Below are 26503 nucleotides of genomic sequence, written 5' to 3'. Positions count from 1 at the left end.
TCAAAAGTATTCTTCCCTCTTTGCTCAGATGAACCACCTCTTGCAGCCATAATAGCCAGTAGTCTTGGACAAGTCTGTCAGCTTTCCACAGCACAATGAGCAAATTTTGCAAGAAGGAATGGGTGGATGTAAAGAGCAATCTTGAGGTCTTGCCAATGATGCTTGATTGGGTTAACATCAGGACTCTGACTAGGCCACTCAAGGACATTGATTTTCTTCATTTGAAGCTACACCATAGTTGCTATAGCAGTGTGCTTTGTGCCATTGTCCTGCTGAAAGATGAACTCCCTCCCCAGTTTATGCTAGCAGGTTTTAATCCAGGATCTCACTGCATTGAGCAGCATTCATCTCCCCATGAATCCTGACCAGATTTTCAGTTCCTGCTGCTGAAACACAACCCCATAGCATGATGCAACCTCCAAACTTAACAATAGGGATGGTGTTACCTGGCTGATGCAAAGTATTTGATTTACACCATATATACCGTTCAGTGTTGAGGCCAAAATGTTCCACTTTAATCTCATCTGACCACAAGACCTTCTTCCACATCTTTACAGTATCTTCTAAGTGACACTTTGCAAAGTCTTCATTGACAAGGATGTGCATTTTTTTTAAGCCAGGGCTTCTTCCTTGCCACTCTCCCATTAATACCACCTAGACAACACAAACACCTACATCAGGATGCTGTTCATCGACTATAGCTCAGCATTTAATACCATCGTTTCCACAATCCTGATTGAGAAGTTACAGAACCTGGGCCTCTGTACCTCCCTCTGTAATTGGATCCTCGACTTTCTAACCGGAAGACCACAATCTGTGCAGATTGGTGATAACATATCCTCTTCGCTGACGATCAATGCTGGTGCACCTCAGGGGTGTGTGCTTAGCTCACTGCCCTACTCTCTGTATACACATGATGGTATGGCTAGGCATAGCTCAAATACCATCTACAAATTTGATGATGAATATACAGTATTTCTGTTTTTGCACACTTTTTAAAAATCTATTCAATATATGTAATTGATTTACTTGTTTATTATTACATTTTATTTTATTTATCATTGTTATTTTTTTCTCTCTCTGCTAGATTATGCATTGCATTGAACTGTTGCTGCGAAGTTAACAAATTTCATTTCACATGCCGGTGGTAATAAACCTGATTCTGATTTGTGCAAGGCCTTAGGGATGTGGAACAATGAACATTATCTCCAATTTCAGCCACTGACTTGTGCCACTTACTCAGGGTGACTGTTGGTGTCACAGTAGCCTCTCTTACACTGTCATTCCTCTCTGGTAACTAAGTTTAGAGAGGCAGCCTGACCTAGACAGTGTGGCTGTGATTTCATCTTTCTTCCATTTGTTCACAATGGACTGCAATGAGCTCCAAGCTATATTCAGTACCTTTGAGATGATGTACCCTTCCCCAGATTTGTGCTTCCCTATTATCATTTCCCTGACTTGTCTTGAATGCTGTTTTTATCTTCATTTTGGTTTGGTCTGTTGAAAATCTACCATTCTGTTAGACATTACAGAGAGAGGGTGTATTTATTCAGGTGATCCTCCAATTTTCTACATGAACAAATTGGGTGAGTTCGCAAAGTAATATACAGTACTGCACCCAAAGAAGTTCGCAAAACGGATGAATACTTTTTCAGCCTCACAATTTTAGTTTTAATTTTTAGTACAGATGTTTGTAAATTGCTGACAGGTTTTGGAATTTTTATTTTTGATTATACATCATGCAAAATGTTTTGGAGATTAGCTCAAAAATTCTATTTCAATACATTTTAAATTTGGAAAATGAGACAGTAAAATGTGAAAATATTCTTGGGGGCTGAATACTTTTTAAGGCACTGTATATCAAATGTATCCTGGAAAACTCTCTTGAACCCAATTGAAATCTTATTGAAAGCAGTTTTTTAATACGCATGGGTTTATTCACCAAAATCTCTATCTTCTGTTGACAGAAAATTTGATTTTAAGCCTTCTGACAGGAAGTGAAAAATACTTAATTAATAATGGATAACAATAGCAGATCAAAATAGCTAGCAAAATAAAGCCAACCATAGAAAAGGTCCTCAACGTTATTCGGCATTGTTATTGTTTTACCTCAATCTAGTTCAGTGTACCGTGTTAATAATTTGATTGAATGAACAGAATATGAAACAAGCTTTTCACTTTATCTTGATATGTGTAGTAATAATAATAATAAACCAATATCGATACTTATAGACCTGGTTATGGACTCAGATCTAATAGACATAAATCTCTGTCCAACATCAGGAAAGATTTTGATAGACAGCGGGACTAGCAGGACTTAAAGAGCTGAGATCTTCAGTCTTCACAATGCTCCACTGGCTTCATGTCTTTTAATAAACTAATGAGGATTCCTGTGAACCAATATCAAAGTACTGCTATGATGGCTCACGTGTACAGCAACTGAACCAGAGAGAAGCAGACCCTAACAGAGACAAGGAATGGGTGCCCCATAGCAATCACTGCAAAACCCCATATAACCAACTCTGATAATATAATTTAAAAAACAGGAGACTCCCGCACTGCACATACAAGACACTGATGATTTTAAAAACAAAAGTAATAACTACTCAGCACCACTGGGTTTTCAATACAAAGCAGTATTATTTAATTTCTATCATACCCGGCCTTTCTGGTTGGATCTTCAATGCCAGTTGTCTCACAAAATCCAGTGGTAACTGTATAACTTCCTAAAAAGAAAGGAGGTGGATTATATTTCTATGTATTTTCTGTAACTCATTTCAGTATCACTTTACAACTTCATACCAAACTTGTTATGATATACAGTTGCAAGAAAAAGTTTGCGAACCCTTTGGAATTAACTGGTTTTCTGAATTAATTACTCATAAAATGTGGTCTGATCTTCTTACAAGTCACGATAATAGACAAACACAATCTGCCTAAACTAATAACTCACAAACAATTACACTTTTCATGTCTTTATTGAACACATTAGTAAATCATTCACATTCCAAGCTAGAAACACCATGTGAACCCTTGTATTTAGTAACTGGTAGAACCTCCTTTAGCAGCAATAACCTCCACCAAACATTTCCTGTAGCTGTTGATTAGACTTGCATAATGGTGAGGTTGAATGTTAGGACCATTCTTCCATACAAAACTGTTTCAGTTCATCAATATTTCTGGGATATCTTGCGCAAACAACCCTCTTGAGGGCATGTCACAGCATCTTGATTGGGTTTAAGATCTGGACTCTTGCCTTGGCCATTCCAAAACATGAAATTATCTTTGTTTAAACCATTCCATTGTTGATTTACTCTTGTCTTTCAGATCATTGTCTTATTGCATCATCCAACTTCTATTAAGCTTCAGCTGACAGACCACTACCCTGACATTTTCCTGTAAAGAATCTTGTACAATTTTGAATTCATTGTTCCCTCAACAACTGCAAACTGTCCAGGCCCTGAGGCAGCAAAGCAGCCCCAAACCATAGTGCTCCTTCCACCATGCTTCACCGTTGGGATGTGGTTTTGGTGTTGGTGTGCAGTGCCCTTTTTCCTCCAAACATTGCAACGTGCATTCCTGCCAAGAAGCTCAACTTTTCTCTCATCTGTCTACAGAACATTGTCCTGGAAGTGTTGTGGAACAACCAGGTTGTTTTCTTACAAACCTGAGATATGCAGCAATGTGCTTTTTGGAGAGCAGCAGTTTCCTCTGTGGTGTCCTTCCACGAACACCATTCTCGTTCACTGTTTTTCTTAGAGTGGACACAAGAACAGAGACTTCAGCAAGTTTGAGATTTCTGCAGGTCTTTTGCTGTTACCTTTGAGTTCTTCTTCACCTCCTTCAGCATTGCATGTCATGTTCTTAGTGAGATCTCTGAAGGAACAGTATTGAATTTCCTTCATTTGTAGACAAGTTCTCTTACTGTGGACTGATGAACACTCAGGCGTTTAGAAATGCTTTAGTAGCCTTTTCCAGCTTCATGCATCTCTGCAATTCTTCTAAGGTCCTCTGAAAGTTGTTTTGATTGAGGCATGGTGCACATAAACAGATCTTCCTTGAGAAGAGCAGGTTCTGTCAGTAAGTAACCTGACTTTGTGCATCTTTTTTTTAAATATAGGGGAGGGCACCTCTACATCCCACACCTCCAATCTCATTTCATTGATTGGAACACCTGACTCCAAATAGCTTTTGTAGAAGGCATTACCCCAGACATTCACATACTTTTTTGAACCTACACTGTGATTGTTTAAATGGTGCACTCAGTACAGACGAGAAGTACAAATGTTTGTGTGTTATGGGTTTAGGCAGATGGTTTTTGTTTATTATTGCGACTTAAGTGAAGATCAGACCACATTTTGAGTAATTAATGCAGAAAACCAGGTAATTGCAAAGAGTTCACTCACTTTTTCTTGCAACTGTATTTCAAGCTCGCCAACTTAAGAACTGTAAAGTAATAATATTACTATTTTGTATTTGGACTGCTGAATAAATTTCCTAAACTATGCAAAGTCACAAGTATTTCAGTTATTGAGATTAGCCAGCAATAGTTCGTGGGTTGGATTTTCCAGTTATAAAGTTAATTATTTTCCAAACGTACAAGTTAGTATTGGACTTCATGAGCAACATTCAATTAATTTTTTCTGAAAGTCTATACAATATGAAACAATTTGGACAGTCTGGTTTTTATTCTAGCAGCAGAGTCCATTTTGCTGCTTTCTCCAGATTTTTCGGGAATCAATAATCACATTAATTCATGCTGCAAAATTGTAATCCTTAATGCAGCCTTTATTGAAATAGAATCTTTGAAGAGTTTAACAGCATTTTAAGGAAATACTGCTGCTCAACACACACAGAATCTGAAAAGAATAAATCATCCCCTCAAAAAACAAACATCTAATTTTTACTTCCATATTTGAGAGTTAATTTTTCCATTGCAGTGACTTAGCCTGTTTGGCACTATTGATATTATATATCAATAAATACAATTCTGATATCTATCGGCCAAAACAAGAGTGTTTCCATGCTGCAAGGGAATGTCCCCATGAGCCCCTTGTGCTGTTGGATATGACATAGGTTCAGAGTGCTTCATTAGTGCGGGCTGAGAGTAAACACCCTGAAAAATGAGCGGGTCTAGCTCATGTCTCACAGACAACTGAGGAACAAATGAATCAACACTGGCAGAATTTCAGATGATGACGAAAGGGTGTACAGGAGCGAGATATACCAGTTAGTTGAGTGGTGTCACAGCAAAGAGATGATTGCAGACTTCAGGAAGAGTAAGACGAGACAACATAAAACACAAATCAGAGGGATCAGAAGTGGAGAGCATGACCAATTTCAAGTTCCTCTGTGTCATTATCTCTGAGGGCCTAACCTGAACGCAAAACATTGAAGCAGTTATAAAGAAGGCAAGACAGCGGCTATATTTCATTAGGAGAGTGAGGAGATTTAGTTTATCATCTAACGCAATCGACCACTTCTACAAACGTACCATGGAGGGTATTCTGACTAGCTGCATCACCATCTGGGATGGGCAAGGGGGGAATGAACGCACAAGATAAAAATTGCAGAAACTTGTAAAATTAGTCAGCTAATTAGTACTAGCCTCAGTAGTATCAAAGATATCTTCAAGGAGTGATGCCTTAGGAAGGCCATCATTAAGGATCACCTATGACACAAGACCATAAGGAGGAGGAGCAGAATTAGGCCATTTGGCCCAGAGTCTGGGCCGCCATTTCATCATGGCCAATCTAATGTTTTCCCTCAGCCTAATCTCCTGCCTTCCTCCATATCCCTTCATGCCCAGACCAATTAAGAATCTATCAACCTCTGCCTTAAATGTACATAAAGACCAAGTCTCCACAGATGCCTGTGGCAACGAATGCCACCGATTCACCACTCTTAGGCTAAAGTTGTTCCCCCTCATGTCCATTCTAAAAGGATGCCCCTCTACTCTGACACTGTGTCCTCTGGTCTTAGACACTCCCACCATGGGAGACATCCTCTCCTCATCCACTCTATCAAGGCCTTTCAACATTCAAAAGGCTTCAATTAGGTCACCCCTCATTCTTCTGAATTCTAGTGAATACAGGCCCAGAGCCATCAAACACTCTTCATACGACAAGCCATTCAATACTGGAATCATTTTCATGAACCTCTTTTGAACGCTCTCCAGTTTCAGCATATCGTTTCTAAGATAAGGAGCCCTAAACTGTACACAATACTCCAAGTGAGGCCTCACCAGTGCTTTATAAAGTCTTAACATTACATCCTTGCTTTTACATTCTAGTCCTCTTGAAAGGTATGCTAACATTTCCTCACCACAGACTCAACCTGCATTTCACCTTTAGGGAATCCTGCACAAGGACTCCCAGATCCCTTTGTGCCTAGATTTTTATATTTTCTGTCCATTTAGAAAACAGTCAACCTTTTCATTTCTTCTACAACAGTGCATGACTATACACTTCCCGACACTGCATTCCATCTGCCACTTCTTTGCCCATTCTCCTAATCTGTCTAAGTCTCAGTAGCTTCTCTGCTTCCTCAAAACTACCTGCCTCTCCACCTATCTTCAAATCATCTGCAAAGCCATCCATTCAATCATCCAAATCATTGACATGTAACGCAAAAAGAATTAGTACCAACAGACCCCTGTGGAACTATCACTAGGCACCAGCAGCCAACCAGAAAAGGCTCCCTTTATTCCCAATCTTTGCCTCCTGCCAATCAGCTACTGTTTTATCCAGTAATCTTTCCTGTATTACCATAGGCTTGTAGCTTGTTAAGCAGCCTCATGTGTGGCACCTTCTCAAAGGCCTTCTGAAAATCGAAATACACAACATTGACCAATTCTCCTTTGTCTATCCTGCTTGTTATTTCTTCAAAGAATTCCAACAGATCTATCAGGCATGATTTTCCCTTGAGGAAACCGTGCTGACAATGGCCTGTTTTATCATGTGCCTCCCAGTACACTGAAACCACATCATGAATAAGTTTGTCCTATCTTGTCCTGTGTCAGCAAGTACTCCATAACCTCAACCTTAACAATTGACTCCAACATCTTCCCAACCACTGAGGCCAGACGAAATGGCCTAGTTTCCTTTCTGCTGCCTCTCTCCCTTCTTAATAAGTGGAGTGACATTTCCAACCTTCCAGTCTTCCAGAACCATTCCAGAATCTAGTAATTCCTGAAAAATCATCACTAATGCCTCCACAATCTCTTCAGCCACCTCTTTCAGAACCCTGGGGTGTTAACCATCTGGTTCAAGTGACTTAACTTCCTTCACACCTTTCAGTTTTCCAGGAAGTTCTCTCTAGTAATGGTAACTTCACATACTTCATGACCCCTGACACCTGGAACTTCCACCATTCTGCTAGTTTGTTCCACATTGAAAACTGATGCAAAATGCTCATTCCATCCATCCTCTATTTCCTTATCCCCCATTACCACCTTCCTGCATCGTTTTCCAGTGCTCTAATATCCACTCTTGCTCTCTTTTGCAGTTTATGTATCTGAAGAAATTTTTGGTGTTCTCTAATATTATCAGCTAGCTTACTTTCATATTCTAGCATTACTTTCTTGATGACTGTCTAGTCGCCTTCTCTTGGTATCTGAAAGCTTCCCAATCCTCTAACTTCCCACTAATTTTTGCTCTATTATATGCCCTCTTTGGCTTTTACGTTGACCTAGCCACGATTATGTCATCGCCTTTAGAATACTTCTTTCTCTTTGAGATGTGTATATCCTTTGTCTTCCAAATGGATTCCAGAAATTCCAGCCATTGCTGCTCTGCCATCATCCCTGCCAGTGTTCTTTTCCAATCAATTCTGGACAACTCCTCTCTCATGTCTCTGTAATTTCCTTTACTCCATTGAAATATTGATACATCTGACTTTAGCTTCTCTTCACACTGTTACCATCTAGAAGGTGGTACAGAAGGTGGTATACATACACACACACTTAATGTAACTCAGTTTTTTTCCTATATTTATATTGTATTTCATTGCACTACTGCCGTAAAGTTAACAACTTTCACAACATATGTCGGTGATATTAAATCTCATTCTGATTACTGACATTGAGTGTATTTGTTCTCTTCTGTGTCCTATCACTGTAGGAACTCACACCATAGGACTGTCCTGCTGGAGCACTTTTAGCACTCACCACACTTGCAGCACTTTAGCACATTAACTTTGGCCACCTTTGTGGCAATTTGTTCCTCCAAACCAAAGCTGTTCTTTCCTTCTCTATAGCTACAGAGCAATTAATCATTCCTCTTGCTCCTCCAGCACACGTTGGTCCTCCAATACTTGTCGATGGGCCATTAACGCAGCTAATTCAGCCTCTGATTTAATGCATGCAGAGGCGGTAGTACATAATGAAGATTTTCTTCCTGGAACAGAAGTTCGAGCACTGACATTCGACACAATGTCATTTTGTTTCACATCATCTCTGGGTTATCTGCTGTATGTGTAGTCAAAACATTCCTTAGAATTTGAGAAATATTGTCCGATGGAAGGTGACCCACATCACTTCTTGTAGCAACATGACCTTCAATACAACACGTTTGGTTGAGCTACTGTTTCACATCCCTTACGAATGCACTACTACAGCCATCAATGCTTGAAAAACATCTATTTTGTCTTTCCTGCTTAAACTTGGGAATTAATGAGATTAGCATGTGAGGTTGCTTAGCAACAGCCTCACAGGAACTAGTCCTCACTTGTGAGGCACTTCCTTTATTTTTCATAAGCTCATTAATTGATGGTATTAAACCTTTAATTTTGTTCCCATTTGTTTCATACTCCTCTCAAAGGCCATCAACTAGATCTGCTTTAGCTTCAATTTCTCTGTTGCAAGCCCAACTCCAGTCACTGACACATGTTCTATGCTTCAATACACTTGTGTTACTTCCTATAGTTGCACAACTTGCAATTAACTCTTTGCTCGCCCGCAGCACCAGCAATATCCAACTTAATAAACATAGGCAACAAACAAAATGTCCGCACATCCGCAGCAATTAAACAAGACCAAAAAGACACAGAAATTAAACAAGATCGACAGATGATGCAATAGCCACAGCTCTACACAACTGAAGAGGAGGGATGCTTATGTGAGAACGCTGTTCTTCGATGACAGTTCAGAATTCAACACCATAAATCCCTCCAGGCTTAACAAGAGGCTCAGCGACCTCTGCCTTCACCCTGCCTTGTGCAGCTGGATCCTGGACATCCTGTCAGATCACCGGCAGGTGATAAGAGTGGGCTCCCTCACTTCTGCCCCTCCGACCCTCAACACAGCAGCCCCGCAGGGCTGTGTCCTAAGCCCCCTCCTTTACTCTCTGGACATCCATCCACAGCTCCAATCTGTTAATTAAACTTGCAGATGATACTACATTGATTGGCCTTATCTCAAATAATAACAAGGCAGCCTACAGAGAAGAAATCATCACCCTGACATAGCGGTGTCAAGAAAACACCTCTTCCTCAATGTCACAAAAACAAAGGAGCTGGTTGAGGTTCTTAACTGGAAGAAGGCCAAATTTGAAGAAATGAGAAAGGATCTAAAAAGCGTGGATTGGGACAGGTTGTTCTCTGGCATGGATGTGATCGGTAGGTGGGAAGCCTTCAAAGCAGAAATTTTGAGAGTGCAGAATTTGTATGTTCCTGTCAGGATTAAAGGCAAGGTGAATAGGAATAAGGAACCTTGGTTCTCAAGAGATATTGCAACTCTGATAAAGAAGAAGAGGGAGTTGTATGACGTATATAGGAAGCAGGGAGTAAATAAGGTGCTTGAGGAGTATAAGAAGTGCAAGAAAATACTTAAGAAGGAAATCAGGAGGGCTAAAAGAGGACATGAGGTTGCCTTGGCTGTCAAAGTGAAGGATAATCCAAAGAGCTTTTACAGGTATATTAAGAGCAAAAGGATTGTAAGGGATAAAATTGGTCCTCTTGAAGATCAGAGTGGTCGACTATGTGCGGAACCAAAGAAAATGGGGGAGATCTTAAATAGGTTTTTTGCGCCTGTGTTTACTAAGGAAACTGGCATGAAGTCTATGGAATTAAGGGAAACAAGTAGTGAGATCATGGAAACTGTACAGATCAAAAAGGAGGAGGTCCTTGCTGTCTTGAGGAAAATTAAAGTGGATAAATCCCCGGGACCCAACAGGATGTTCCCTCGGACCTTGAAGGAGACTAGTGTTGAAATTGCAGAGGCCCTGGCTGAAATATTTAAAATGTCGCTGTCTACAGGTGAGGTGCCGGAGGATTGGAGAGTGGCTCATGTTGTTCCGTTGTTTAAAAAAGGATCGAAAAGTAATCCGGGAAATTATAGGCCAGTAAGTTTAACGTCGGTAGTAGGTAAGTTATTGGAGGGAGTACGAAGAGACAGAATCTACAAGCATTTGGATAGACTGGGACTTATTAGGGAGAGTCAACATGGCTTTGTGCGTGGTAGGTCATGTTTGACCAATCTGTTGGAGTTTTTTGAGGAGGTTACCAGGAAAGTGGATGAAGGGAAGGCAGTGGATATTGTCTACATGGACTTCAGTAAGGCCTTTGACAAGGTCCCACATGGGAGGTTAGTTAGGAAAATTCAGTCGCTAGGTATACATGGAGAGGTGGTAAATTGGATTAGACATTGGCTCGATGGAAGAAGCCAGAGAGTGGTGGTAGAGAATTGCTTCTCTGAGTGGAGGCTTGTGACTAGTGGTGTGCCACAGGGATCAGTGCTGGGTCCATTGTTATTTGTCATCTATATCAATGATCTGGATGATAATGTGGGAAATTGGATCAGCAAGTTTGCTGATGATACAAAGATTGGAGGTGTAGTGGACAGTGAGGAAGGTTTTCAGAGCCTGCAGAGGGACTTGGACCAGCTGGAAAAATGGGCTAAAAAATGGCAGATGGAGTTTAATACTGACAAGTGTGAGATATTGCACGTTGGAAGGACAAACCAATGTAGAACATACAGGGTTAATGGTAAGGCACTGAGGAGTGCAGTGGAACAGAGGGATCTGGGAATACAGATACAAAATTCTCTAAAAGTGGCGTCACAGGTAGATAGGGTCGTAAAGAGAGCTTTTGGTACATTGGCCTTTATTAATCAAAGTATTGAGTATAAGAGCTGGAATGTTATGATGAAGTTGTATAAGGCATTGGTGAGGCCGAATCTGGAGTATTGTGTTCAGTTTTGGTCACCAAATTACAGGAAGGATATAAATAAGGTTGAAAGAGTGCAGAGAAGGTTTACAAGGATGTTGCCGGGACTTGAGAAACTCAGTTACAGAGAAAGGTTGAATAGGTTAGGACTTTATTCCCTGGAGCGTAGAAGAATGAGGGGAGATTTGATAGAGGTGTATAAAATTATGATGGGTATAAATAGAGTGAATGCAAGCAGGCTTTTTCCACTGAGGCAAGGGGAGAAAAAAAACCAGAGGACATGGGTTTAGGGTGAGGGGGGAAAAGTTTAAAGGGAACATTAGGGGGGGCTTCACACAGAGAGTGGTGGGAGTATGGAATGAGCTGCCAGACGAGGTGGTAAATGCGGGTTCTTTTTTAACATTTAAGAATAAATTGGACAGATACATGGATGGGAGGTGTATGGAGGGATATGGTCCGTGTGCAGGTCAGTGGGACTTGGCAGAAAATGGTTCGGCACAGCCAAGAAGGGCCAAAAGGCCTGTTCCTGTGCTGTAGTTTCTATGGTTTCTACAGAAGGAACGGAGACAGGCTCACGCCTTTTGACATTAATGGATCTGGGGTTGAGAGGGTAAACAGCTTCAAGTTCCTCAGTACACACATCACCAAGGACTTCACATGGATGTGTGGTGAAAAAAGCATAACAGCACCTCTTTCACCTCAGATGATTTAAGAAGTGTGGCATGAGTCCTAAGGACTTTCTACAGGGTCACAATTGACAGCATCCTGACTGGCTGTATCGCTGCCTGGTATGGGACTGTACAGGACTCTGCAGAGAGTGGTGCAGACAGCCCAGCGCATCTGTGGATGTGAAATTCCCACTATTCAGGACGTTTACAACAACAGGTGCATAAAAAGGGCCTGAAGGATCATCGGGGACCCGTGACACCCCAACCACAAACTGATCCAGTTCCCACCATCCAGGAAACAGTACCACCTCATTAAGCCAGGACCAACAGGCTCCAGGACAGCTTCTTCCACCAGGCCATCAGACTGATTAATCCACTCTGACACAATTGTACTTCTAAGCTATATTGACTGTTCTGTTATATATCTTACTGCACATACTACTTATCACAAATTATTAGAATGTGCACATTGCACATTCAGTAGGAGACATAATATAAAGAGTTTTACTCATGTATGTGAAGGATGTAAGAAATAAAGTCAATTCAAATTCAACATACAGCCTTCATTTCAAATGCCGGAATATCTCAGCACTTCAATGAAACAAAGCAATGAACCCTCAGGCAAATGCCACACAATTCCCAATGGATAGGCAGCACTGACCATTCAAAACTGTGTTCAAACCACAAACACACAGCTTGAATCAACGAGAGGTCACTTATTTGCTGCAAGCTGCTCCAGTTTCACCAAGAGCTCTAAAGCAATCCTTTGCCATGGAGTGGTATTCATTTGGTATTACTTTTTTGTTGACGAAATATAGCGGATACTTGAAAACAAACCAAAAGTGCTTGAAGACACAACCTTTGTATGATGCACTTCCAAATAATGAATTTCCAAATTGAAACAGGTACATTCAATTCTTCTTTACAAAGCCAGCAACAACAAAATGTTCTTGTAGCAATAAAAAAAACTAACGAAACTAAATTAGTGATATAAAAGTTCAATTGGCAGCTTAATAGTGATATTACTGGTACTAAGTGGCATAACAGCAAATTTAGTGTAATAAGCAGTCTAATAATGTTTAAATTAGCAAAATAACGAAGTTAGTGATCAAATAGCCATCAACAAAAACATGATTTCCCATGGCTCACTCCCTCTCCACTAGAATAAACTAAGGCAAAGTGTAAATGTGTTAACTACACTCATTTGCTCCTACCACATCCCAACCTACATGATAGATTATCATAATAAATGTGCCACCAAATACAATAGACAGAAAATAGATATACATCTCTTACACAAACCCTGATTTTAAACAGGTGGATGCTAGAGCAGCCAAATATATTTACTGATTATGTGTGACTGTTCATTTAATCTGCCTTTATTCCTTTAAACATCACTCAGTGCTTACTAACTCACCAATATTATGCCCAAGCACAATATTGTGGAATGCTTGGAATCTTTCATTATTAAATTGAAATTTTCTTACCCCAGGTTGTACAAAGTTTTCTCCCAATAATGGCTTCATCACATGTTTACTAAATTCTACCACGTTGTTTAGCCGGTGAGGAACTTCTTCCAAGGCCTATAAAATAAAATCATGTATTAAATGATAAAGAATCTAGTGCTTTTCTGGCATACATGATGAATAAACCTTTCTCAGGCTTCCAGCAGGTACAGGTATCGAGTATAACCAATGTTTCGATGACAAACTCCACCTTCAACAGAGATGATACTTGGGCATTTCTAGTCTGGTGGTATTTATACTCCAGAGGTCTATCCCCCTGGATTGGTTACTTCTCATGCAATCAGGTTTCCACTCTCTCACCTTGCTTACAATCGAATTTACAGGATTTCCTGTGAATATGGTGGAAACCCACATCAAGGAACACAGAAGGTGTATCCGTTTCGGTTACTCAGAGAAATTGGCAGTAACAGAACACTGCATTCTCAATGGCCATAGGATTGACTTTGATGCCACAAAACTACTGTGCCGTGCCAATGGCCTTTGGGACCAGCTGGTAAAAGAAGCCATTGAAATAAAACTAGAGGAAAGAATTTTAACAAAGACCAAGGTCTCACTCTAAGTAACAATGGGAATTCGATTATAAACAAGGTAGGAGAGCAGAAACCTGGTTAGATGAGGACTAACCAATCTGGAGGGATGGGCCATGGGGGTGTAAGTACCACTGGCCTAAAGATGATGGCGGAGTTTGTCATCAAAATGTTGGTTATAACCGACATCTGTATCCAGCTGGAAGCCTGAGAAGAGTTTATTTAGAATCAGGTTTATATCACCGAAATGTGTCGTGAAATTTGCTAACTTAGCAGAAGCAGTTCAAAGCAATACATAATATAGAAGAGGAAAAAATATAATAATAAATAAATTAATTACAGTATACCCATGTTGAATAGATTAAAAATCATGCAAAAAGACAAAAATGTATATTAAAAAAGTGAGGTAGTGTTCATGGGTTCAATGTCCATTTAGGAATCAGATGGCAGAGGGAAAGAAGTTATTCTTCAATCACTGAGTGTGTGCCTTCAGGCTTCTGTACCTCCTACCTGATGGTAACAGTGAGAAAAGGGCATGCCCTGGGTGCTGGAGGGTCCTTAATAATGGAAGCTGCCTTTCTGAGACACCGCTCCTTGAAGATGCCCTGGGTACTTTGTAGGCTAGTACCCAAGATGGAGCTGACTAGATTTACAACCCTCTGCAGCTTCTTTTGGTCCTGTGCAGTAGCCCCTCCATACCAGACAGTGATGCAGCCTGTCAGAATGCTCTCCACTGTGCAACTATGAAGTTTTTGAGTGTATTTGTTGACATGCCAAATATGTAATAATATTCAAAGATTAGTCTCTGACAAGCTTGGAATAAACTGATTTTTAATTCAGCCTGGCTACCACAGAACAAACATGGACACAAAACTGGCTTTCAGCACCCTACTGCAGTTCCTTACCAGGCTTCTTGATGCGGCTGCTTTCTTTCAGACTTATTCCAATTTAAATCATTGTTTTCCCACTTTCAAAATCATTAATCCATGATTGAAAAGCAATACTGAAAACCACTTCTCTATAGTCACCATGTTACATGACAGCGCAGCTCAAATTACATCTAATTCAAAAACACAGGAGATTTTGCAGATGCTCAAAATTCAGAGCAACACAAACAAAATGCTGGAGGAAAGCAAAATGCAAGTCAGGCAGCATCTATAGAAATGAATAAACGGTCAGCATATCTGACTGAGGCCCTTTAACAGGACTGAAAAGGAAGGGGAAATAAACCAGAATAAGAAATGGGGGGGAAAGCAATACAAGGGAGGTAATGGAGTAGGCAGGATGAAGTGAGAAGTTGGGAGGTGACAGGTAGAAGAGGTAAAGGGCAGGAAGAAGAATCTGATGGGAAAGGAGAGTGGACCATGGGAGAAAGGGAAAGGGGAGGCAACAGACAGTTAAGAGAAGGGGTAAGAAGGGAGCCAGAGTGGGGAATGGAAGAAAGGGGCGGTGAGGGGAAATTAACAGAAGTTAGATAAATCAACGTTCATGCCATCTCAATGGAGGGTACCCAAATGGAATATAAAGATATTGCTCCTCCAACCTGAGAGTGGCCTTATCATGGCAGCAAATGAGGTTATGAACAGACATGTCAGAATGGAAGTGGGGATTGGGATTAAAATGGTTGGCCACAAGTAAATCCTTCTTGTTGCTGATAAAATGAAGGTGCCCCCAGTCTACATCCGGTCTCACCAATGTAAAGGAGGTCATTTCAGGAGCACTGGATACAGAAAGATGACCCTAACAAATTTGCGAGTGAAGTGATGCCTCATCTGCAAGAACTGTTTGGGCCCTGTATAGAGGTGAGGGAGGAGATGAATGAGCAAATGTAGCACTTCTTCTGTTTTCAGGGATAAGTGGCAGAAGAGAGATTAGTGGTCAGAGACGACTAGACAAGAGACTCAGAGAGAGAGAGAGTGATCCCTGCGGAAAGCAGAGTGGTGAGGGGAGGGGGTAAGGATGTGTATGGTAGTAGGATCCCTTGTTGAAGTTGATAGAAGTTGTGGAGAAAGCAAAGGCTGACGGTGTGGTAAACAAGGACAAAAGAAACTCTATCTCTGTTCACACAGCCGGGGTGACGGTGGATGTCCAGGAATGGGAGGAGATGTAGATGAGTGCACCATCAATGGTAAAGGAAGGAAAACCCCATTCTTTAAAGGAGGAGACATCTCTGATGGTCTAGAATGGAAAGCCTCATCCTGGGAACAAATGCAGTGGAGATGAAGGAACTGAAAAAAAAAAGGAAAGGCATTTTTACGGGTGATGGTGGGAAATCAGCACAACATCGTGCGCCAAAGAGCCTATGTTCTATGATACTTCAAAAATCTAGAACTACGGATCACTGTATAAAAGTGAGGGATCACTAAGCAAAGATATTCTCCTCTCGGAGGGCCCAAATCTTTTGAATTCTCTTCCTTAAAGTAAGGTGAAAGCAGAGTTTTTGAATATTTTTAAAGGAAGAGGTAAATGGATACTTAATAAGTAAAACACTTAAAGGTTGTTGGTCATTAAGAGTAAATGTAGAGATAATGTTACAATCTTGATAATGTGATTTTATTGACTGACTGGGTATGAGAAGAATAACATATTTCTACTCCCCATTTTTATGTCCGTGTGAAAAAGGGGAACTGCAGGAAGTTTACAGATTTCCTTCAAAACTAGTTTTAAGAATGTTATGTTTGTTGAACTGCATTAAAGCCAAGTCAAGCTTTTTTGTATGCAAACTACTTTAATAATGGAAGAAATGACTGTACCTTGCTTGGCTGTGGTAGTTCAATGGGAAACTTAAGGAACCGCAATACTTGGCAGTGCTGGAAAACAAAAACAAAGTTGAAGTAAATTTATTATCAAAGTATGCATATGTTACCATATCCTACCTTGAAATTCATTTTCTTGCAGGCATTTACAGGAAAAAGAAAAGCAATACAATTTACAAAAAACTACATAAACAAAGGCTAACAACCAATGTACAAAAGACAAACTATGCAAATAAAAAATAATAAGTTTTAGAGAGTCCTTGAAAGTGAGTCTAGAATCTGTTTAGAGCAGTGGTGATTGAAGGCCGGTTCAGGTGCCTGGTAGATTTAGGGTAATAACTGCCCCTCAACATACTGGTCCAAAATGGATGCAGCAGTTCCAACCAATGTTGCAATTTCTTGTCTTGTTCATCTTTGCTATGACTGAAAAACACTGAACATTAAGAACACTAAAACATGCAAGTCTACCTCACTTGCAAGTAAAACAGTAAAAGTGCTGCACTGTTACAGACTAACAATGGAGCAGACTCTCACTATGCGCCACGATCTACTACTTGAGGAAGTGGCTGTTGGAAGCAGAACACTTGAATGCAGAAGCACAGTAATCATGTCTGTATTAAAGCAAGACTTAAAGCAGATACTTGCAAGCTCACACTCCTGTCAATTCTACTTCATAATGTCCGATCACTGGAAAATAAACTGGATTAACTGCGTCTGCGTCTGACCAGCTGGAGGTGAGGACTCAGCCGTCCAGCCAGAAGCCTCATCTCCTTCTGGGCAGACAGAAATGCTGAGATATCCAGCAAGACCCAGAGAGAAGTCCTGTGTGTCTACATCCTCAAGAACTGGTGAGTGAATGCCTTGGTAGTTATGGCCCACTGCTCACTGCAGATAGAGTTTTTAAAATGGTGAACTGCAGGCTCATCTACTTACTGAGGGAGTTCACTGCCATTTCAACTATTTCTGTTTATATCCCCTCCTGTGCTAGTGCTGGGGAGGTGCTGTAGGAGCTCTATGTTATATACAGTTGAAGTCAGAAGTTTATATACACCTTAGCCAGATACATTTAAACTCAGTTTTTCACAATTCCTGACATTTAATCCTAGAAAACATTCCCTGTCTTAGGTCAGTTAGGATCACTACTTTATTTTAAGAATGTGAAATGTCAGAATAATAGTAGAGAGAATGATTTATTTCAGCTTTTATTTCTTTCATCACTTTCCCAGTGGGTCAGAAGTTTACATACACTTTGTTAGTATTTGGCAGCATTGCCTTTAAATTGTTTAACTTAGGTCAAACATTTTGGATAATCTTCCACAAGCTTCTCACAGTAAGTTGCTGGAATTTTGTTCCATTCCTCTGGGCAGAACTGGTGTAACTGAGTCAGGTTTGTAGGCCTCCTTGCTCGCACACGCTTTTTCAGTTCTGCCCATAAATTTTCTATTGGATTGACGTCAGAAATTGACATCAAGTCTGGTTCATCCTCGGGAGCAATTTCCAAACACCTGAAGGTACCATGTTCATCTGAACAAACAATAGTACACAAGTATAAACACCATGGGACCATGCAGCCGTCATACCGTTCAGGAAGGAGATGCATTCTGTCTCCTAGGGATGAACGTACTTTGGCGCGAAAAGTACAAATAAATCCCAGGACAACAGGAAAGGACCTTGTGAAGATGCTGGAGGAAACAGATAGACATATATCTATATCCACAGTAAAACAAGTCCTATATCAACATAACCTGAAAGGATGCTCAGCAAGGAAGAAGCCACTGCTTCAAAACCGCCATAAAAAAGCCAGACTACAATTTGCAAATGCACATGGGGACAAAGATCTTACTTTTTTGGAGAAATGTCCTCTGGTCTGATGAAAGAAAAATCGAACTGTTTGACCATAATCACTATTGTTATGTTTGGAGGAAAAAGGTTGAGGCTCGCAAGCCGAAGAACACCATCCCAACCATTCGGACCATACCTCTTCCTAGAGATGCTGCCCAACCTGCTATATTCACCAGCAACTTTTATGTGTGTTGCTTGAAATTCCAGCATCTGCAGATTTCCTCGTGCTTACCATCCCAACCATGAAGCATGGGGGTGGCAGCATCATGGTGTGGGGGTGCTTTGCTGCAGGACGGACAGGTGCACTTCACAAAATAGATGGCATCATGAAGAAGGAAAATTATGTGGATATACTGAAGCAACATCTCAAGATATCAGCCAGGAAGTTAAAGCTTGGTCGTAAATGGGTCCTCCAAATAGCAATGACCCCAAGCATACCTCCAAAGATGTGGCCAAATTGCTTAAGGACAACAAAGTCAAGGTATTGGAGTGGCTATCACAAAGTCCTGACCTCAATCAGATAGAAAATTTGTGGGCAGAACTGAAAAAGCGTGTGCGAGCAAGGAGGCCTACAAACCTGACTCAGTTACACCAGTTCTGTCTGGAGGAATGGAACAAAATTCCAGCAACTTACTGTCTGACCCAAGTTAAACAACTTAAAGGCAATGCTACCAAATATTAACAAAGTGTATGTAAACTTCTGACCCACTGGGAAAGTGATGAAAGAAATAAAAGATGAAGTAAATCATTCTCTCTACTATTATTCTGACATTTCACATTCTTAAAATAAATTAGTGATCCTAACTGACCTAAGACGGGGAATGTTTTCCAGAATTAAATGTCAGAAATTGTGGAAAAACTGAGTTTAAATGTATTTGGGTAAGGTGTATATAAACTTCTGACTTTAACTGTATTATTAATTTGCACCTGCAGACTTTGCAAAGTAATTTCACACTATGTACATGTGTCAGGTTTTCCTCCATATGCTCCAGGTAGAAAAGCAATTTAACACAATTTCAATTTATCTCCAAAGTTCTATTGTCTACATACTAGAAGTTTAAGCATTAACTCAAAAATGATTGCCACAACAATCAAACTGCAATCAAAGCAGAGTAGCCCAAAGCAAAGCAATACATTGAGAACTAACTGAGGAAATGATAAATAATGTCTAACGACAAACAACTCTATTGAATCATGAAACACAAGGGTAATATTTATTTTCCAATTATCTAATACAATCTTTCTTCTGTATGAATAAGCTATATAAATAAAAATCAGAAGCAATAACAAAGCATAAAGAGCCTAATATATTGAGGATTACTGGGAATAATGGTGGCAGAAAAATTAGACAAATTATATATCATAAAGTTTAACATATTTAGAATAATTAGAAGGGAAGAATCAGTACTTGAGAACATAATGGCAGTTGAAAACTTTGATGAAGACAACGGCACACGTAAATAGAAACCTCAAACTAATGCATAGATAGACTTCAACTCAGGTTGGAGAAGCAACACCTCACATACCGTCTAGGTAGTCTCCAGCCCCTGGGCATGAACATTGAATTCTCCAACTTCCGGTAATTCCCTCCCCCTCTCTTGCCCCATCCCAGTTTCACTCTGCCCCCTCCCCCAGCTGCCTATCACCTCCCTCATGGTTCCGCCTCCTTCTACTACCCATTGTGCTTTCCCCTATTCCTTCTTCACTTTTCCTGCCTATCACCTCCCTGCCTCCCCTCCCTCACCCCTTTATCTTTCCCCTTACTGGTTTTTCACCTGGAACCTACCAGCCTTCTCCTTCCCACCCTCCCCCCACTTTCTTTATAGGGACTCTGCCCCTTCCCCCTACAGTCCTGACGAAGGGTTCCGGCCTGAAAGTCAACCGATCTTTTCCAAGGATGCTGCCCGACCTGCTGAGTTCCTCCAGCGTGTTGTGAGTGTTGCTTTGACCCCAGCATTTGCAGATTATTTTGTGCTTTCCATTTTAAGTTTCTTTCCCGCTTCCACTCTGAATGAAGCCCTTTACAAGTCTGAAAAACATCACCCAATCTTCTTAACAAGCATATTATAGACTTATATCTCATCTAAACCCAGCTTTTGTCTATTTTCCCTTTTATCTTAGACCACCATCAGTCACTTTATCATAATCATTCCAGCTCATGGTCAAAGTGCAAGCTTTTCCTTTTCTTTCCTCCTTTCTTTTCCAGCCTTTGGACTGGCTTAAAACTTGTTACTTCTCCCGACCTTCTCCTGCTCTGTTGCAAAGTCATTATCTTGAACTGTTAGATTCAGAAATCCGTACTCAAGGTTGGAGTATTAGGACAGTATTAATTTCTAATAATGGAAGGAGAAAAGAACAAAATGCACAAACACACAAGTGAATTAAATAAAAACAACTTGGGCCAAATCATTTCACTGTCCACCAGCACTGAATGGAGACACACACTGATCATAAAACCACTGATGTTCCAATTTTGCTGAGCACTTACAGTATATTACCAGACCCCTACTGCAATGTTAGGTTCTCATGGACCTGAGCACCTAAGCGGACGCTCCCAGCCCTGAAATCTGCCCAAGGTCCACACTACTGACTATCCCAGCATTGCCACCAAATGTCAGTGCATTAGAGCAGAACTCCATGCAGTCATTCACAGAGCATGATACATGGAAAATCTAAAGACTCAATTCTTTAAGACAAATGTTTGCAACCTAAAAATTTAATGCCACTTATGGGCAAGGAGGAAGTACACCCTTCATGTGTTCTGTAAACAAGGAACCAAGACTGGACGCATGTTTTTTGAAGTAGTAAGTGTTTTTCTTGTGGCCTTGCTCCTAAGTACTGATGTTATGACGTAATTGAATTGTTAGTTTACTCATCCATCTTGATTGCTCTCCTCGAGTCTGAGACAGTTTCATCACAAGAAACTCTGTATCTGAATACAGGTCTTCCCAGCTTAGACAAGCTTTCTTTGTACATAATAGTTTCTGTGAACTATTCATTATGTCAACGGTTCACAAGTTGGAAATGTGACCACAAACAGGTGCACCACATCATAAATAAAAAATGCCTGTAGACCCACAGTAACCAACAAATCTATTCCAGTCATCTCACAAATGTTCAAGCATACACAAGAGCCGAACACGAGTTGGAAAGGTTCTGAGATATTCAATTTTTAGTCATGCCTTGAGAGCTGAACACAAGTAGATTTCTACATTTTTCTGCACCCCCCCCAAACATACCTTCCGCAACTGCTTTGTTATTCCTTGCAAAATCATGATTTCATTTTGAAGCATGGCAGCATATAGCACTGCATACATAATTTGTTGATAGTAGTTTGTGATTCCATTGGGTAATGTTCTACTAGGACTTGGACCTATTCAAGCACTTATGGGAGATGAGGTTCATAATGGTTCTACAAAGATGTAATGCCCTCAAATATGGTTGTTCTGGACTGTGGCTCCAGTTAAGTAATATCTCTGTAAAATCATTCTTAAGTATAGTTCTAGATATAGCACAATGAAGAGTAATCCTATTGGGATATTGTTGTGCAATATTGAGGATAACAATAAATCAGAGAAAAGCGAACTACAGAAACATTAGCCAATGATTTTATATTGTATTTGGCAATAAACATGGGGCACAAAATCAGGAGATACACAAAAGGACCTGCAGATAAAATGCACAAACTACTATAATAGCAATGGATCATAACAAGAATATTAAAAAAGGCTTTATTTCAAGTGATCAAATTTACTAAGCAGAAGGCCACAAACAAGCTTTTGGTTAGCACAAGGCTTGGCAGCTGTACTAAAACAGAGAAAGGCAGGAGGTTCAAAATCAACATTCATATCAAACATACATATCTTAAGGAAACTTCAGAATGAATTTCTTTTCGCTTCCAAAGAAACCGAATTAATTCATTTGACATCTTTAAAATTACGACTGAGCACGACACAGACCAAATAATACAGCATGCAGAACATGCTGCTGCAACAAAATCATAGAGAGAGATTTATCCAGAGATGACTCAGAAGTTGTAATAAAACCAAACTTGTTGGCAACACTCAGTGGGCAAGACAACATCTCTGGAAAGAGATACAGGCAAAGTTTCAGATGCAGGACTCTTCCTCCAAATTAGGAAAAAGAGAAAACAAGTTTTTAGACTGAGAAGGCTGGAGAGAACAAAGTAGAATAAAAAATAAAAGGAAAACAAAAAGAAATAATCATCAAAAAGGCAATAGCAAGTACATAATCAACAGGAATTCTGCAGATGCTGGAAATTCAAGCAACACACATCAAAGTTGCTGGAGAACGCAGCAGGCCAGGCAGCATCTCTAGGAAGAGGTACAGTCGACGTTTCAGGCCGAGACCTTTCGTCAGGACTAACTGAAGGAAGAGTTAGTAAGAGATTTGAAAGTGGGAGGGGGAGGGGGAGATCCAAAATGATAGGAGAAGACAGGAGGGGGAGGGATGGAGCCAAGAGCTGGAAAGTTGATTGGCAAAGGGATATGAGAGGATCATGGGACAGGAGGTCCGGGGAGAAAGACAAGGGGGAGGGGGGGGAACCAGAGGATGGGCAAGGGGTATATTCAGAGGGACAGGGTGAGAAAAAAGAGAGTGAGAGAAAGAATGTGTGTATAAAAATAAATAACAGACGAGGTACGAGGGGGAGGTGGGGCATTAGCGGAAGTTAGAGAAGTCAATGTTCATGCCATCAGGTTGGAGGCTACCCAGACGGAATATAAGGTGTTGTTCCTCCAACCTGAGTGTGGCTTCATCTTTACAGTAGAAGAGGCCGTGGATAGACATATCAGAATGGGAATGGGATGTGGAATTAAAATGTGTGGCCACTGGGAGATCCTGCTTTCTCTGGCGGACAGACCTTGCACCTCCCGTTTCTACCTCCTACCCAAGATCCACAAACCTGCCTGTCCTGGCCGACCTATTGTCTCAGCTTGCTCCTGCCCCACCGAACTCGTTTCTGCATACCTGGACACGGTTTTATACCCCCTTGTGCAATCCCTTCCTACCTATGTTCGTGACACTTCTCACGCTCTTAAACTTTTTGATGATTTTAAGTTCCCTGGCCTCCACTGCTTTATTTTCACCATGGATGTCCAGTCCTTATATACTTCCATCCCCCATCAGGAAGGTCTCTCTCAAAGCTCTCCGCTTCTTTTTAGATTCCAGACCTAATCAGTTCCCTCTACCACCACTCTGCTCCATCTAGCGGAATTAGTCCTTACTCTTAATAATTTCTCCTTTGGCTCCTCCCACTTCATCCAAACTAAAGGTGTAGCTATGGGCACCCATATGGGTCCTAGCTATGCCTGCCTTTTTGTTGGGTTTGTGGAACAATCTATGTTCCGTGCCTATTCTGGTATCTGTCCCCCACTTTTCCTTCACTACATCGACGACTGCATTGGCGCTGCTTCCTGCACACATGCTGAGCTCATTGACTTTATTAACTTTGCCTCCAACTTTCACCCTGCCCTCAAGTTTACCTGGTCCATTTCTGATAGCTCCCTCCCCTTTCTAGATCTTTCTGTCTCTATCTCTGGAGACAGCTTATCCACTGATGTCTACTATAAGCCTACTGACTCTCACAGCTATCTGGACTATTCCTCTTCTCACCCTGTCTCTTGCAAAAATGCCATCCCCTTCTCGCAATTCCTCCGTCTCCGCCGCATCTGCTCTCAGGATGAGGCTTTTTATTCCAGGATGAGGGAGGTGTCCTCCTTTTTTAAAGAAAGGGGCTTCCCTTCCTCCACCATCAACTCTGCTCTCAAATGCATCTCCCTCATTTCACGCACATCTGCTCTCACTCCATCCTCCCACCACCCCACTAGGAATAGGGTTCCCCGGTCCTCACCTACCACCCCACCAGCCTCCGGGTCCAACATATTATTCTCCGTAACTTCCGCCACCTCCAACGGGATCCCGCCACTAAGCACATCTTTCCCTCCCCCCCCCCACTTTCTGCAGGGATTGCTCCCTACGTGACTCCCTTGTCCATTCGTCCCCCCCATTCCCTCCCCACTGACACTTATCCTTGTAAGCGGAACAAGTGCTACACATGCCCTTACACTTCCTCCCTTACCACCATTCAGGGCCCCAGACAGTCCTTCCAGGTGAGGCGACACTTCACCTGTGAGCCAGCTGGGGTGATATACTGTGTCCGGTGCTCCCGATGTGGCCTTCCATATACTGGCAAGACCCGACGCAGACTGGGAGACCGCTTTGCTGAACACCTACGCTCTGTCCGCCAGAGAAAGCAGGATCTCGCAGTGGCCACACATTTTAATTCCACATCCCATTCCCATTCTGTTATGTCTATCCACGGCCTCCTCTACTGTAAAGATGAAGCCACACTCAGGTTGGAGGAACCACATCTTATATTCCGTCTGGGTAGCCTCCAACCTGATGGCATGAACATTGACTTCTCTAACTTCCGCTAATGCCCCACCTCCCCCTCGTACCCCATCCGATATTTATTTTTATACACACATTCTTTCTCTCACTCTCCTTTTTCTCCCTCTGTCCCTCTGACTATACCCCTTGCCCATCCTCTGGGTTTTCCCCCCTCCCACTTTTCCTTCTCCCTGGGCCTCCTGTCCCATGATCTTCTCATATCCCCTTTGCCAATCACCTGTCCAGCTCTTGGCTCCATCCCTCCCCCTCCTATCTTCTCCTATCATTTTGGATCTCCCCCTCCCCCTCCCACTTTCAAATCTCTTACTAGCTCTTCTTTCAGTTAGTCCTGACGAAGGGTTTTGGCCTGAAACGTCGACTGTACCTCTTCCTAGAGATGCTGCCTGGCCTGCTGCGTTCTCCAGCAACTTTGATGTTAGCAAATACATAATGCTGTGGCAGGAATCGTGCCAGAATCAGATTATGCTTCTTTGATTTGTAATGTGTTGCTAATGGCAAATTGATGGGAAAAGGACTTATGAATATGGATGGTCAGCAAAAATAACCAGTTCTCAAACAGTAAGAGCAAGTTACCTAAAGTTGTAGAATTCTATGCTAAGCCCTGCAGTCTGCAAAGTGTCCAAATATAATAAGTCCTGTTAAATCCTGCAAGCTGCAAAAGCTTCTGCTGTTCTTTGTAACATTGCAAAAAGCCTCAGTGGGAGTGAGACAGTGTACTAAAAGTGGAAGTTCAGGTTCACTTCTGTGGACTGAACACCAGTGCTATGCAAATGATCAGTCTGTACTTCACCAATTTAGAGGACTGTAGCTTTATAGCTTTCATTCAAAATATGAAGTTTGTTAAGAGGAATAGCTGAAAACAGAGGTGTTAAGGTAAACCTACAAAAGGATACATGGGTATGCAGATAAGAGGATGGAAGAATGATGGTTATATATAGCATAAAGTGAGAGAGACATAGTGAGTGTATTTTATATGATGTGTCCTTTGTAATTAAGATTGACTAATGAATAAGCAATGGAAAAACAAAAACACAAATCCAGTTACACACATAAAAGTTGCTGGTGAACGCAGCAGGCCAGGCAGCATCTCTAGGAAGAGGTACAGTCGACGTTTCAGGCTGAGACCCTTCGTCAGGACTAACTGAAAGAAGAGCTAGTAAGAGATTTGCACCTACTTATAATTGAATGCCTTCCTATACAGAGTGAAATCGGTAATATCCCCTAATATGTTAACAACTACAATTCTTTTTAATGATGAACTTTAAACTTATGTTTGTAAAGTTGGTTTTGTTGTCATCTTTGGAAACTGCTCTTTTTAAGGGAGGAGAAGATAGCGGCGCGACACAGCATGCGCGGCCATTCTGAATGAATATCGATATGTGTAACTAGGGGTGCCGTGCACAATCCGGATTTGATGGAGATAGCTGTGAGAAGCGCAGAGGAACATCTGGAGTAACTTCTGAAATGCCTGCTTCGCTGCCACTGCAACTGTGCAATTGAGAATCTCCGGGGGGAAGGCCCCAAATCCTCGGCTTTGCGTATCGCCTGCTGCCAGGGCCGGGGTCGAAATGCTCGGCAGAGATGGTGCT

At 41.4% G+C, this 26503-nt stretch overlaps 1 protein-coding gene across 2 annotated transcripts in view; it reads right to left on the bottom strand.

The window, feature by feature from the left end:
- ippk (inositol 1,3,4,5,6-pentakisphosphate 2-kinase) overlaps positions 1 to 26503 on the bottom strand; it is a 120446-nt gene that overhangs the window by 61341 nt on the left and 32602 nt on the right. Inside the window, exons 2-4 of one of the 2 annotated variants that reach the window (XM_072280988.1) lie at positions 16638 to 16694; positions 13319 to 13414; positions 2660 to 2726 (exon numbers count right to left, since the gene is read on the bottom strand). In XM_072280988.1, the coding sequence (XP_072137089.1) occupies positions 2660 to 2726; positions 13319 to 13414; positions 16638 to 16694 (220 nt within the window). Of the gene's footprint in view, positions 1 to 484; positions 616 to 2659; positions 2727 to 13318; positions 13415 to 16637; positions 16695 to 26503 lie in introns of those variants that run through there. The other variant, XM_072280989.1, reaches the window with a different exon arrangement.

The sequence above is a fragment of the Mobula birostris genome, chromosome 16 (assembly GCF_030028105.1).
Source record: "Mobula birostris isolate sMobBir1 chromosome 16, sMobBir1.hap1, whole genome shotgun sequence".
NCBI classification, from domain to species: domain Eukaryota; kingdom Metazoa; phylum Chordata; class Chondrichthyes; order Myliobatiformes; family Myliobatidae; genus Mobula; species Mobula birostris.
The sequence above is the reverse complement of the archived record's forward strand: the minus strand, read 5'-3'. Positions and strand labels throughout refer to the sequence as shown.